This window comes from Loxodonta africana, chromosome 12, assembly GCF_030014295.1.
Source record: "Loxodonta africana isolate mLoxAfr1 chromosome 12, mLoxAfr1.hap2, whole genome shotgun sequence".
NCBI classification, from domain to species: Eukaryota; Metazoa; Chordata; class Mammalia; order Proboscidea; family Elephantidae; genus Loxodonta; species Loxodonta africana.
Genome location: NC_087353.1, coordinates 42,043,005 through 42,055,735, shown reverse-complemented (window position 1 = coordinate 42,055,735; position 12,731 = coordinate 42,043,005). Strand labels below are relative to the sequence as shown.

At 39.8% G+C, this 12,731-nt stretch overlaps 1 protein-coding gene across 1 annotated transcript in view; it reads right to left on the bottom strand.

The window, feature by feature from the left end:
* The window catches only part of SPATA31H1 (SPATA31 subfamily H member 1), a 63,966-nt gene extending 55,718 nt beyond the window's left edge, over positions 1-8,248 (bottom strand). Inside the window, 1 exon segment of the mRNA XM_064294763.1 lies at positions 8,099-8,248. Within this exon segment, the coding sequence (XP_064150833.1) occupies positions 8,099-8,248 (150 nt within the window).
* Positions 8,249-12,731: the final 4,483 nt, after the last annotated feature.

Below are 12,731 nucleotides of genomic sequence, written 5' to 3'. Positions count from 1 at the left end.
GTACCTGCACATGTGACCCTGTTTGGAAATAGAGGTTTTCTTTTGTGATGTTAGAAGTCCCTGGGTTGTGCAAACGGTTAAGGCACTGGGCTGCTAACCAAAAGTTTGGAGGTTCGAATACATCCAGAGGTGACTTGGAAGAAAAACCTGGTGATCTATTTCCAAAAAACGAGCCATTGACAACCCCATGGAGCACAGTTCTACTCTGACACATGATGTCACAAGTCAGAATCTACTCAAGGGCAACTGGTTACTGGCTCTGTTATGTTAATGAAGTTGTACGAGAGTAGGGTGAGTCCTAAACCTAATCCCTTTTGAGTGGTGTCTTATAAAAGGGAAAACAGGCAAGGAGAGTCAAAGACACAGGGGAAGACACCATGTGAGGATGCCGCCAAAGAATGCCAAGAAACACATGCAGCTGACAGAAGCTGAAAGAGACAAGAATGAAGTTCTACTACAGTAGACAGTCAAGCCCTGCCAACTCCCTGAATTTGGACTCCTAATCTCTGAAACTGTGAAACAATAAATTCTGTTCTTTAAAGCCACCCACTTGTGGTATTTTTGTTACAGCTCTAGTTCACTAAGAACAGACTTTCCAAGTTGCCTATTTTGCACTATATGTATCTTCTCTGAAGCCAGTCACTCCCCAGAATATGGCCCTCCATGTTCCAAATAAAAAATCAGAATACGCAGTCAAGTAAATTTAAGAAACCTAGGCTATTTTAAGTAGGTACTCTCAGAAGTTGTGAGATACATGGTTTCCATAAGTCCACGACTTGACACATTTTCTAGCTGTTGTTGCATTGAGACAGAGATGATATGTCACAGAGGGAGATACGTCACAGAGGGAGATATGCCACACAGGGAGATATGTCACAAAGGGAGATGTGTCATAGCTAACCTGAGAGGATCACTCTACTCCAGAATCCAACGCCTCATTTTCCAAGTCTGCAACATTTATCTTATCATTGCACCCAGAGATGACTGAATCCCGTAAAGAGATTTGTTTCACTGTAAACAAACTTTGCAAGGAATCAATTTATGCCATAAAAAAGATGGATAAAACTGACCAGGACATTCTTTTTTTCTTATAGGAAAGTTGATCTGGATATCAAATCAAACAACTATTGAATACCAACACTGTCATAGAAGACGGACGTGGTATCTAATCTCATGAAATTTTCCGTTTGTCAGGGCAGTCAATGAAATATTTTTCAAAAAGCCCATCAAGAAGGAAGTGGTTACACTAAGTATGATCTATCCATGTTATGAAACACTCTGTAGTCATTACAAAGAGTGAGATCTATTATACTGAGTGTACATTGGTACTAATTATATACCAGCCTGAAGTTCTAAGAAAAGACTAGGGCTGGAGGTATAGTTTTAGATTCTTAAAACATGTATGTACAGTTTGATAAGACCCTTTATATGTATTTCACAATAAAAATGTATTTCTTGTGTCTTAAATATTAATTTAACATTATGTTTGAGTCTTCCATACTGTTTTGTATAGCTGTGATTTATTTTTATTTTCATCGTATTGTATAATAACTATTCCATAACTTATTTATTCAGTATGATGTTGATGAACATTTGGCTTGTGTTCAGTGTTAGGTTATTATAAGTATTGCTGTTAAAAACATCTTTGTTCATGTAATCTGGTGAAAACACATTCCTATTTCTCTAGGGCAATGGTTCTAAAACTTTAACATGCATCAGAATCACGTAGAAACCAAAAACCCGTTGCCGTTGAGTTGATTCTGACTCATAATGACCCTAGGGGACAGAATAGAACTGCCCCTAGAGTTTCCAAGGAGCACCTTGTGGATTTGAGCTGCCGACCTTTTGGTTAGCAGCTGTAGCACTTTACCACTACACCACCAGGGTTTCTGAATCATCTAGAAGGTTTGTTAAAACAGATTGCTGGGACCTACCCCTACAGTTGCTGAGTAGGTTTGGGCAGTGCCCGGAAATTCGACGTTTCTTACAAGTTCCCAGGTGATACTGATGTTGTGGGTCTAGGGACCACACTTTGAGAATCACCTAAGAATATTCACCTAAAGTATCCACCTAAAAGTGGAATTGCTAGGTTATAGGGTATGTGTAGCAGCCTCATGTGTGTCGGAGTAGAACTGGACTCCGTAGGGTTTTCAGTGGCTGATTTTTTTCAGAAGTAGATCTCTCAGCCTTTCTTCTGAGGCATCTCTGAGTGGACTTGAACCTCCAACTTTTGACTTAACAGCCAAGTGTGTTAACTGTGTGCACCACCCAGGGACTCCTTGCTGTGAGTAGAAATCGACTCAACAGCATCTGGTACTAACTTTAGTAGACTGTTGTGTGATAGATTGCTTTTGTGTAGCCTTTCTCGCCGAGATTTTGTAACTCCCACTCAAGTGATTGGGTAGGACTGTGAAAATAGGGTGATTGTAGCCCACTAAGAGGATTGGTCAGTTTTGCCATCCTGTCAGGCTTAAAAGAGAGCCAGTTCCAGAGCAGAGAAAGGATATCACTACTACCAAGGAAGAAGAGCCAAGATTGGAACACATCCTTTGGACCTGGAATCTCTGTGCTGAGAAGCTCCTGGAACTAGGAGTCAGAAAGAGAGAAAGAGAGAGAGCTGTAACATTAAAGACTGCAAGAAGCAGTGGCAGAGGAATGGTGGCAGGAGAGACCAGCAGGAGACGGCAGAGTGGACTTCCCAGCCCACGGAGGGAGAAAGCTGAGTGCCTTTGGGCTGAGGCTTATTGGCGGAGTGGGGTACCTCTGGGCACTTATTGTCAGAGTTACGAAGAGCTTTGTAACACTTGTCCAAGCAGAGAAGAGGCCGGGTATCAGAGAGAGGTGTGCCTGAGGCACAACTGAGAAGAAGCTGTCCTAGTGGAAGAACTGTATCCTTTCTTCCTGTATCCTTCCTGAATCTGAATTATAACCTGTTACTTCCCTAATAAACCCCATAATCGTGAGTATTGTCTGTGAGTTCAGTGTGGCCATTGCAATGAACTATCGAACTCAGCAGAGAAGTAGAGAGGGCCGTGAGAGGGACGGTTAGTGTCAGAATTAGTAAAGATGGTGGGAAAAGGAGGCATGTCTGACCTTTGCCTCATAGGAATCATCTTTGAGCTGTTGATCTTGATTCTCCTTCCCCCTTGGGAAGTTAAAGGTCAGATGCTGCCCCAACGCCATTTTTGTGTAGACAATGCGAAACTCTTTTCCAAAATAGTTGTATCTGTTTACACCTCCAGCAGTGATGAATGATAGTTTTTCTTGCTCTATTTTCTTGCCCACATGTGATATTGTCAGGCTGCTTAATTTCAGCCAACCTGATGTTGTAAGTTCACGTATGTGTATGGCAGTTGTATTTCATTGTTATTTTAACTTGAATTACCTTTAAATATATTGCTGAATTTCTGTTGCTAATATTTTGCTTATTAATATTTTTTATGAGTGAGGCCAGCCAGTAATTTTCCTCTCTTGTTCTTTCCTTGCCAGGTTTTTTCTACTAAGGTTATGCTAGACTCACAAATTGGGGAATAATTCCTCTCTTTTTAATCTCAGAGTTTGTGTACAAGTGGAACTATATGATTCTTTGGTAGAACACTTCAGCAAAGCCATACAAGCCTGGAGTTTTCTTTGAGAATTTTTGATTACAGGTTCTGTTTATTTGAAAGTTATAATACTATTGAGAATTTTTTCTTTAGTCAACTTCGAAAACTTTTTTCTGGTAATTATTCCATTTAATCTAAATGTTCAAGTGTATTGACATAAAGTTATTCGAATGCATACTTAATTTATCAAGTATTAAATGAATCAACATCTTTATCCTCTTTATGGATAAAGACCCTTAAAATACTTTAAGTCCATTTATTCCTTCCTACATATACGTTCATATAGGGTCCTTATGAGTCGGAATCGACCTGGTGGCAACGGGTTTGGTTTTTTGGGTTTACATACATGTTATTGTAGTGTGGAATGTTAATTTTACCTTTTTTTTTTTTTCTGTTTTATAGTACTTTAGATGACGGTTTACAGAACAAACTAGTTTCTCATTAAACAGTTAGTAACACATATTGTTTTATGACATTGGTTAGCAACCCCACGACGTCAACACTCTCCCTTCTTGACCTTGGTTCCCCTATTACCAGCTTTCCTGTAGCCTCCTGCCTTCTAGTCTTTGCCCCTGGGGTGTTGTGCCCCTTTAGTCTCATTTTGTTTTATGGGCCCGTCTAATCTTTGGCTGAAGGGTGAACCTGAGGAGTGACTTCATTACTGAGCTAAAGGGGTGTCTGGGGGCCATATCCTTGGGGTCTCTCCAGTCTCTGTCAGGCCAGTAAGTCTGTTTTTTGTTTTTTTGTGAGTTAGAGTTTTGTTCTGCATTTTTCTCCAGCTCTGTCCATGACCCTCTATTGCATCAGAGCAGGCAGTGGTGGTAGCCAGGCACCATCTAGTTGTGCTGGACTCAGTTTGGTGGATGCCATGGTAGTTGTGGTCCATTAGTCTTTTGGACTAATCTTTGCCTTATGTCTTCAATTTTCTTCATTCTCCCTTGCTCCCGAAGGGGTGAGACCAGTGGAGTACCTTAGATGGCCACACAAAGGCTTTTAAGATCCCAGACATTACTCACAAAAGTAAAATGTAGAACATTTTCTTTATAAACTATGTTATGCCAATTGCGCTAGATGTTCCCTGAGACCATGGTCCCCACAGCCCTCAGCCCAGCAATTTGGAAATTGGATGTGTCTATGGAGCTTCCATGACCTTGCCTTATACAAGTTGTGCTGGCTTCCCCAGAATTACGGACCGTCTTACTCTTCACCAAAGTTACCACTTATCTATTCTCTTATTTAATGTTTTCCCATACCCACTCCTCCCCTCCCTCATAACTATCAAAGATTTTTCTTTTTGTGTGTAAACCTTTTAATGAGTTTTTAAAGTAATGGTCTCATACAGTATCTGTCCTTTTGTGATCAACTTATTTCACTCAGCATAATGCCTTTCAGATTCATCCATGTTATGAGATGCTTTGCAGATTCATCATTGTTCCTTATTGTTGCGTAATACTCCATCTACCATAATTTGTTTATCCATTCATCTGTTGATGGGTACCTAGGTTGTTTCCATCTTTTTGCTCTTGTGAACAATGCTGCAATGAACATAAGTGTGCACATGTCTTTCAATTCATGTGATGACTCTTATTTCTCTAGGATATATTCCTAGGAGTGAGATTGCTGGATCATATGGTATTTCTATTTCTAGCATTCTAAGGAAGCACCATATCATTTTCCAAAATGGTTGTATCATTTTGTATTCCTATCAGCAGTGCATAAGAGTTCCAATCTCCCTGCAGCCTCTCCAACACTTGTTATTTTCTGTGTTTTTGATTTGTGCCAGTAATGCTGGGGTGAGACGGGCTCTCAATGTGGTGTTTTTTTTTTTTAATTTTCCTTTAAGTGAAGGTTTACAATTGAAGTCAGTTTCTCCTGTAAAAACTTATACACACATTGCTATGTGACCCTACCTATTCTCCCTACAATGTGAAATCACACTCCCTCTCTCCACCCTGTATTTCCCATGTCCATTCAACCAGCTCCTGGCCCCCTCTGCCTTTTCATCTCACCTCCAAACAGCAGCTGCCCACATCGTCTCACGTGTCTACTTGAGCTAAGAAGCACATTCCTCACCAGCATTATTTTATGTCTTATAGTCCAGGCTAATCTTTCTCTGAAGAGTTGGCTTTGAGAATGGTTTTAGTTTTGGGGTAAAAGAGAGTCCGGGGGCCATGACTTCTGTGGTCCCTCCAGTCTCAGTCAGATCATTAAGTCTGGTCTTTTTACTAAAATTTGAGGTCTGCATCCCACTTTTCCCCTGCTACATCAGGGATTCTTTGTTGTGTTCCCTGTTAGGACAGTCATTGGTGGTAGCCAAACACCATCTAGTTCTTCTGGTTTCAGTCTGATAGAGTCTCTGGTTTATGTGTTCCTTTCTTTCTTTTGGGCTCATATTTTCCTTGTGTCTTTGTGTTCTTCATTCTTCTTGCTCCAGGTGGGTTGAGACCAATCGATGCATCTTAGATGGTCGCTTTCATTGTGGTTTTGATTTGCATTTTTCTAATTGCTAGTGACCTTGAGCGTTTCCTCATGTGTCTGTTAGCCACTTTAATATCTTCTTTGGTGAAGTGTCCGCTCATTTCCTTTGCCCATTTTTTAATTGGATTACTTGTCTTTTTGTTGCAGAGGTGCTGGATTTTTCTACACACTTTAGAGATTAGACCTTTGTCTGATTTGTAGTAGCCAAAAATTTTTCCCAGTCTGTAGGTTCTTTTTACTCTTTTGGTGAAATCTTTTGATGAGCGTGTTTAATTTTTAAAAGATCCCAGTAATCTAGTTTATCTTCTGGAGTTTGTGTGTTGTTGGTTATGGTTTGTATACTGTTAATGCCGTGTATTAGTGCCTCTAGTGTTGATCCTATTTTTTCTTCTATGAACTTTATACTTTTTGGCTTTATGTTTAGGTTTTTGATCCATTTTGAATTAGTTTTTGTGTATGGTGTGAGGTATGGATCCTGTTTCATTTTTTGCAGATGGACATCCAGTTTTGCCAGCACCATTTGTTATAAAGACTGTCTTTTTCCTGTTTGATGGTCTTTGGGCCCTTGTCGAAGATCAGATGACCACAGATGGATGGGTTTACATCTGGGTTCTCAATTCTGTTCCATTGGTCAATGTATCTGTCGTTATACCAGTACCAGGCTGTTTTGACTACCACATATCTGTATACTGGGTTCTGAGGTCTGGTAGTGTGAACCCTCCTACTGTATTCTTCTTCAATAGCGCTTTACTTATCTGGGGCTTCTTTCCTTTCCATACAAAGTTAATGATTAGCTTTTCCATCCCTTTAAAGAATGTCGTTGGTATTTGGATCAGGATTGCATTGTATTTGTACATTGCTTTGGGTAGAATTGTCGTTTTCACAATATTGAGTTTACCTATCCACGAGCATGGTATGTTTTTCCATTTATATAGATCTTGCAGTAGTGTTTTGTGGTTTTCTTTGAATAGGTCTTTTACATCCCTGGTTAGATTTATTCCCAAGTCTTTAATTTTTTATGGGCTATGGTAAATAAATGGTATTGTTTTCCTGATTTTCTTTTCATTGTTCTCTTCATTGGTGTATAGAAATCCAACAGATTTTTGTATGTTTATCTTGTATCCTGCTAACCTGCTGAATCTTTCTATTAGTTCCAGTAGTTTTGTAGTGGAGTCTTTGGGGTTTTCTACATGATAGTATCATATCATCCACAAGTAGGGACAGTTTTACTTCTTCATTACTAATCTGGATGCCTTTTTATTTCTTTTTCTTGCCTTGTTGCTCATATCATCCACAAGTAGGGACAGTTTTACTTCTTCATTACTAATCTGGATGCCTTTTATTTCTTTTTCTTGCCTTGTTGCTCTAGCTAGGACTTTCAGCACAAAGTTAAATAGGAGTGGTGATAAAGGGCATCCTTGTCTTGTTCCTGTTCTCAAGGGGAATGTTTTCACCCTTGCTCCATTAAGAATGATGTTGGCTGTTGGTTTTGGATAGATGCCCTCTATTGTGTTGAGAAATTTCCCTTCTGTGTCTATTCTATTGAGAGTTTTTATCAGGAATGGGTGTTGGACTTTGTTGAAGGCCTTTTCTGCATCAATTGAGGTCATCATGTGATTCTTTTCTTTCCTTTTATCTATATGGTTTATTACGTTGATTGATTTTCTAATGTTGAACCATTCTGCATACCTGGTATGAATCCTACTTGTTCGTGGTGTATTATTTATTTGATATGATGCTGAATTCTATTGGCTAGAATTTTGTTGAGAATTTTTGCATCTATATTCATAAAAAATATTAGTCTGTAATTTTCTTTTTTTGTGGTGTCTTTGCCTGGTTTTGGTGTCAGGGTTATGCTGGCTTCATAAAATGAATTTAGAAGTATCACTTCCTTTTCTGTGTTCTGAAATAGTTTCAGCAGTATTGGTGTAAGCTCTTCTCTGAATGTTTGGTAGAATTCTCCAGTGAAGCCATCTGGGCCAGGGCTTTTTGGGGGGGGAAGTTTTTTTTATTACCTTTTCAATCTCTTCTCTTGTTACTGGCCTGTTCAGATTTTCAATATCATTTCGTGTTAGTGTGGGTTGGTAGCATGTTTCTAGAAATTTGTCCATTTCCTCTAGGTTTTCAAATTTGCCAAAGTATAGTTTTTCATAATACTTTGTCATGATACCTGTCCTTTTCATAATACATGTCCTTTTTATTTCAGTTGGGTCTGTTGTAATATTCCCCATTTCATTTCTTATTTGGGTTATTTGCATCCTTTCTGTTTTTCTTGCTCTGTTTTGTTTGATATGCCCAAATAGGCTGCTTGAGTGAGCCAGTTTGATTATGGATGCCTTTGAAGCTCTAATTTCCTGTCACCAGATGGCTAGAGCTGTTACCCAGTATATGAGCACAGGAGTCCATTCACTTTCTTGTATGGATTCAGCTCAGGTGTCCAGGTAGTCAGTCACCATGTGTGTGCTGCAGGCTCTAACTTACAGTCTTAGAGGAGCATGGATGGTTGGTGTAGGCACAGGTATCTAGCTGCAGTGGGGGGGTCATGCCCTGAGCAAGGCAGGGGGCTGACAACATCCCCCAAGTGTCTGAGAAGAAAGTGCATCCCTGTTCCCTAGGGTGCACAGGTGGGTGGGCTCTGCAGCTTGGCCATGGGCATTCAGTGCTTTTGGCTGTAAGGACTGGCAGTTACTGCTTATGCTTGGACCCCTGTCATGGGTGGCTAGGTGGCATGGGTGGAGCCACCAGTGCTCAGGCACCTGATGTGGGTAGGTGAGGACACTGCTTAATAGGTAGGGCAGTGTCAAATGTCAAAAACTCGCCTCTCCACCACACAGCTGAAACAGTTGTAGTCAGACCTCAGGCACGTACATAGTTGCACTGTGCCAATGAGGGCCTAAGCTGCTGAAATGGGCCCACACAGATCCGTGCAAGGTTGAAAGGCATTCAAAGTCCATGGACCACTTGTGCTTTTCCCAGGCAAAGAAGCTGCTTCTGCCCTGAGTTCCCGGCTTAAGGGAGCCAGCAGATTATTTTTTCCCCATTTGTTAATTTGTTCCAACTCCAAGCCCAGGAAAATGGCTCAGGGCATGCAGCAGAACCTATCTCAGCCCCAGGTAAAGTGACTGCCACTGAAGCCGGCTTGAGGGCTGAAGCAGAGGGAGGAGAGATCAGATAAATGGAAGAGAGTTCTTCCTTAAGGGTTGCTTTTTGGTCAGCACAGTCAATTAGATGCAAGTACTTATCTTTTGCCGAGAGCATTGTTCTTCGCTGCTTCTGGAGGCATGAGTAGACTCTGTGCCACTTGCTCTCTCTTTTGAGGAAACCACGTCCCAAATGCTGCTGCCAGCCCCGCCAGGGTTGTGCCAAGGGATCGGGCCTGTGGGGCGTCAGTTCCTGCTGAGTCAGGTCTGGGAACTCCTCACTCCCTCCCCTGCCACTCAGTTTGATTTCCTAACTTTGCCCTTGATGTTCAGGACTCCTAGTCTGTCATATATATATAATCAATTCACTTGTTTTTTCAGGTCTTTGTTGTAAAAGGGACCACCGGCAGCATCTGACTACTCCACCATCTTGGCTCTGCCTCTCCTGTTTTTAATTTAGCCAGGGGTTTGTCAGTTTCGTTGATCCTTTCAAAGAACAACTTTTGGTTTTGTTCTATTTTCCTATTCTCTATTTCATTTCTTTCTGCTCTGATTTTTATTATTTCCTTTCTTCTGGTGGACGTGGGCTTCTTTTGCTGTTCTCTTTCTAATTGTTCAAGTTGTGTACCTAATGTTTTGATTTTGTCTCTTCTTTTTTGATGTGTACATCTATTGCCATAAATTGACTTCTGAAGACTGCCTTTGCTGTGTCCCATAGGTTTTGGTATGTGTTTTCATTCTTGTTTGATTCTAGGAATTTTTTAATTTCATCTCTGATTTATTATATTACGCAGTGGTCTTTAAGCAGGGTGTTATTGAGTTTCCATGTAATTGATTTTTTTTTTTTTCCTTCTCTTCCTGCTGTTAATTTCTACTTTGATGGCATTGTGGCCAGAGAAGATACTTTGTATTATCTTCAATGTTTTGGATTTCATTGAGTGTTGCACTGTGGTCTAAGATGTGGTCTATTCTGGAGAATGTTCCATGTGCATTGGAAAAGAATGTGTACTTTCAACTGGTGTGTGGAGTGTTCTATCTATGTCTATGAGGTCAAGTTGGTTGACTGTGTCCTTTAGCTCTTCTGTATCTTTGTCGAGTTTCTTTCTAGATGTTCTGTCCTTACTGAAAGTGGTGTGTTGAAGTCTCCTACTATTATTGTGGAACTGTCAATTTCTCTTTTCAGTGCCATTAGGGTTTGTTTTATGTAATTTGGAGCACTGTCATTGGGTGCATAGATGTTTATTATGGTTATGTCTTCATGACAGATCACCCCTTTAATCATTATATAGTGCCCTTCTTTGTCTTTTATGGTGGATTTTATTTTAAAGTCTATTTTATCTGAGATTAGTATTCACACTCCTGCTCTTTTTTGGTAGCTGTTTCCTTGATATATTTTCTTCCATTCTTTGATTTTTAATACATTTAAGTCTTTGTTTCTAAGGTGTGTCTCTTGTAGACAGCATATTGATGGATCCTGTTTTTTTTTTTTTTTAATCCATTCTCTCACCTGTGTCTCTTTATGGGTGCATTCAGGCCATTTGAATTCAGTGTAATTATTGATAGGTGTGAGTTTATTGCTGTCATTTTGTAGTGCCTTTTTTTTTTTTTTTTTTGTGGTGCTGACGTTTTCTTTGTTCCTCTTACTCTCCTGTGCTGAATTCCTTTCATTTGTGTTTTTTTTCATTTCTTTCCTTTCTGTAGATTTTGTTTTTACTGAGACTTTATGTTTTTCTTCTTTATTTTGATGAGTAGGTTTGTCAACTTTCTTTGTGGTTACCTTGAATTTACCCTAATCTACATAGGTTTGAACCAGTCTATTAATTACTTGGTATTGCCTTGCCTGCCTCTCCATTTGAAATTTCTACACCTACACCATTTATTCCCTCTTTTATTTTTCTGACATTGTTGTCATTTACAGATTAATCTCTCCGCTTCCCTGTTGTAATTCTTGTGGTTTTGGATAGTCCTTGAGAGTTCATTTCCTAGGTTGGTATCTGGTTGGTATGATATTGCATCTTAGATTCAGGCTGTGGTCTGATGTTGTTTGTTCTCAAATCAAAGGACTCCCTTTAATAATTCTTGTAAGTTTTGGTTTGGTTTTTACATATTCCCTTAATTTCTGTTTATCTGGAGATGTCCTAATTTCTCCATCATATTTCAAGGAGTGTTTTGCAGGATATATTATTCTTGGTTGGCAATCTTTTTCTTTCAAGGTTTTGTATATGTCATCTCAGTGCCTCCTCCCCTGCATGGTTTCTGCCAAATAATCAGAGTTTAGTCTTCTTGTTTCCCTTCTGTATGTGACTTTTCATTTTTCTCAAGCTGCTCTCAGGATTCTTTCTTTGTCTTTGGTTTTAGCAATGTGATTACGATATGCCTTGGTGACTTTCTTTGGGGTCTTTCCTATATAGGGTTCCTTATGCTTCTTGGATGGTCAGCTTTACATCTTTCATGATATTAGGGAAGTTTTCTATCAGCAATTCTTCAATGATCTTCCCTGTGTTTTCCATTTTCTCCCCCCTGTTCTGGAACTCCAATCACTTGTAAATTTTTGCTTTTGATTGTATCGTACATAATTCTCAGAGTTTCTTCATTTTTCTTCGTTCTTTTTCTGATTTTTCCTCAAAGTTGTATCCAAATGTTTGTCTTCAATTTCACTGATCCTGTCTTCCATTGTTTCAAAACTGCTCCTCAGCCCTTCTATGGTACTGTCCATTTCTGAAATCTCATTGTTTATCTTTTGGATTTCTAGTTGTTGTTTTTGTATGATTTCTAGTTGTGAATTTATTTTGGCATTTTTTCTCCTGTATTATTTTCCTGGATTCTTCCATTTTTTTATCTGTATTTTCCATGAATTTGTCTGCCTTTTCTGTGAATTTGTCTATTTTTCCTCATTTTTGTGTGCTTTTTGCTTCCACTCTTGGATAGCTTTGAATATTAGAGATTTGAGTTCCCTATCAGGTAGTTCTAGTGCCTTTTCTTCTACTGGAAAGTCATTTGATGTTTTATTTTGGATCCCTACTGGAACCATCCTGTCCTGTTTTTTAATATGTTTCGATATTGTCTGCTGTCTTCGGGACATTCAGTAGTTATTTCCTTCATTTATTGATTGTAGATTTGTTTGTTTCATCCTGTTTTTGTTTTATTTGTTTATGTCTGAGCAGGTGGGTGTGCATTCTTTGTTGTTTGCTTGTCTGTGAGCACGATACTTTTTTTCACCTCCTTGTCCAATGGGCAGGTCCAGTTGTTCAACTATGGTGCAGCAGGGCAGGTCCAGCTGAAGGGAAGGGGCTGGAATGCGTTGTTCGTGGCTGGTATTAGGGCCGTCAGGGCAGGCCAGAGTTCAGTGCTGGGCAGTTCCGGTAGGCTGTGCCTGTGCCACATGTTGCAAGTAGGTAGAAAGGAGGGGGGACGATGTGATGTGTGGAGCTAAGATGGGTATGGGAAAGAAGATAGAAGACAGAAACAGGAGCAAAACAAAACAAAACAGTGCTAAGGGAGCTTGCTG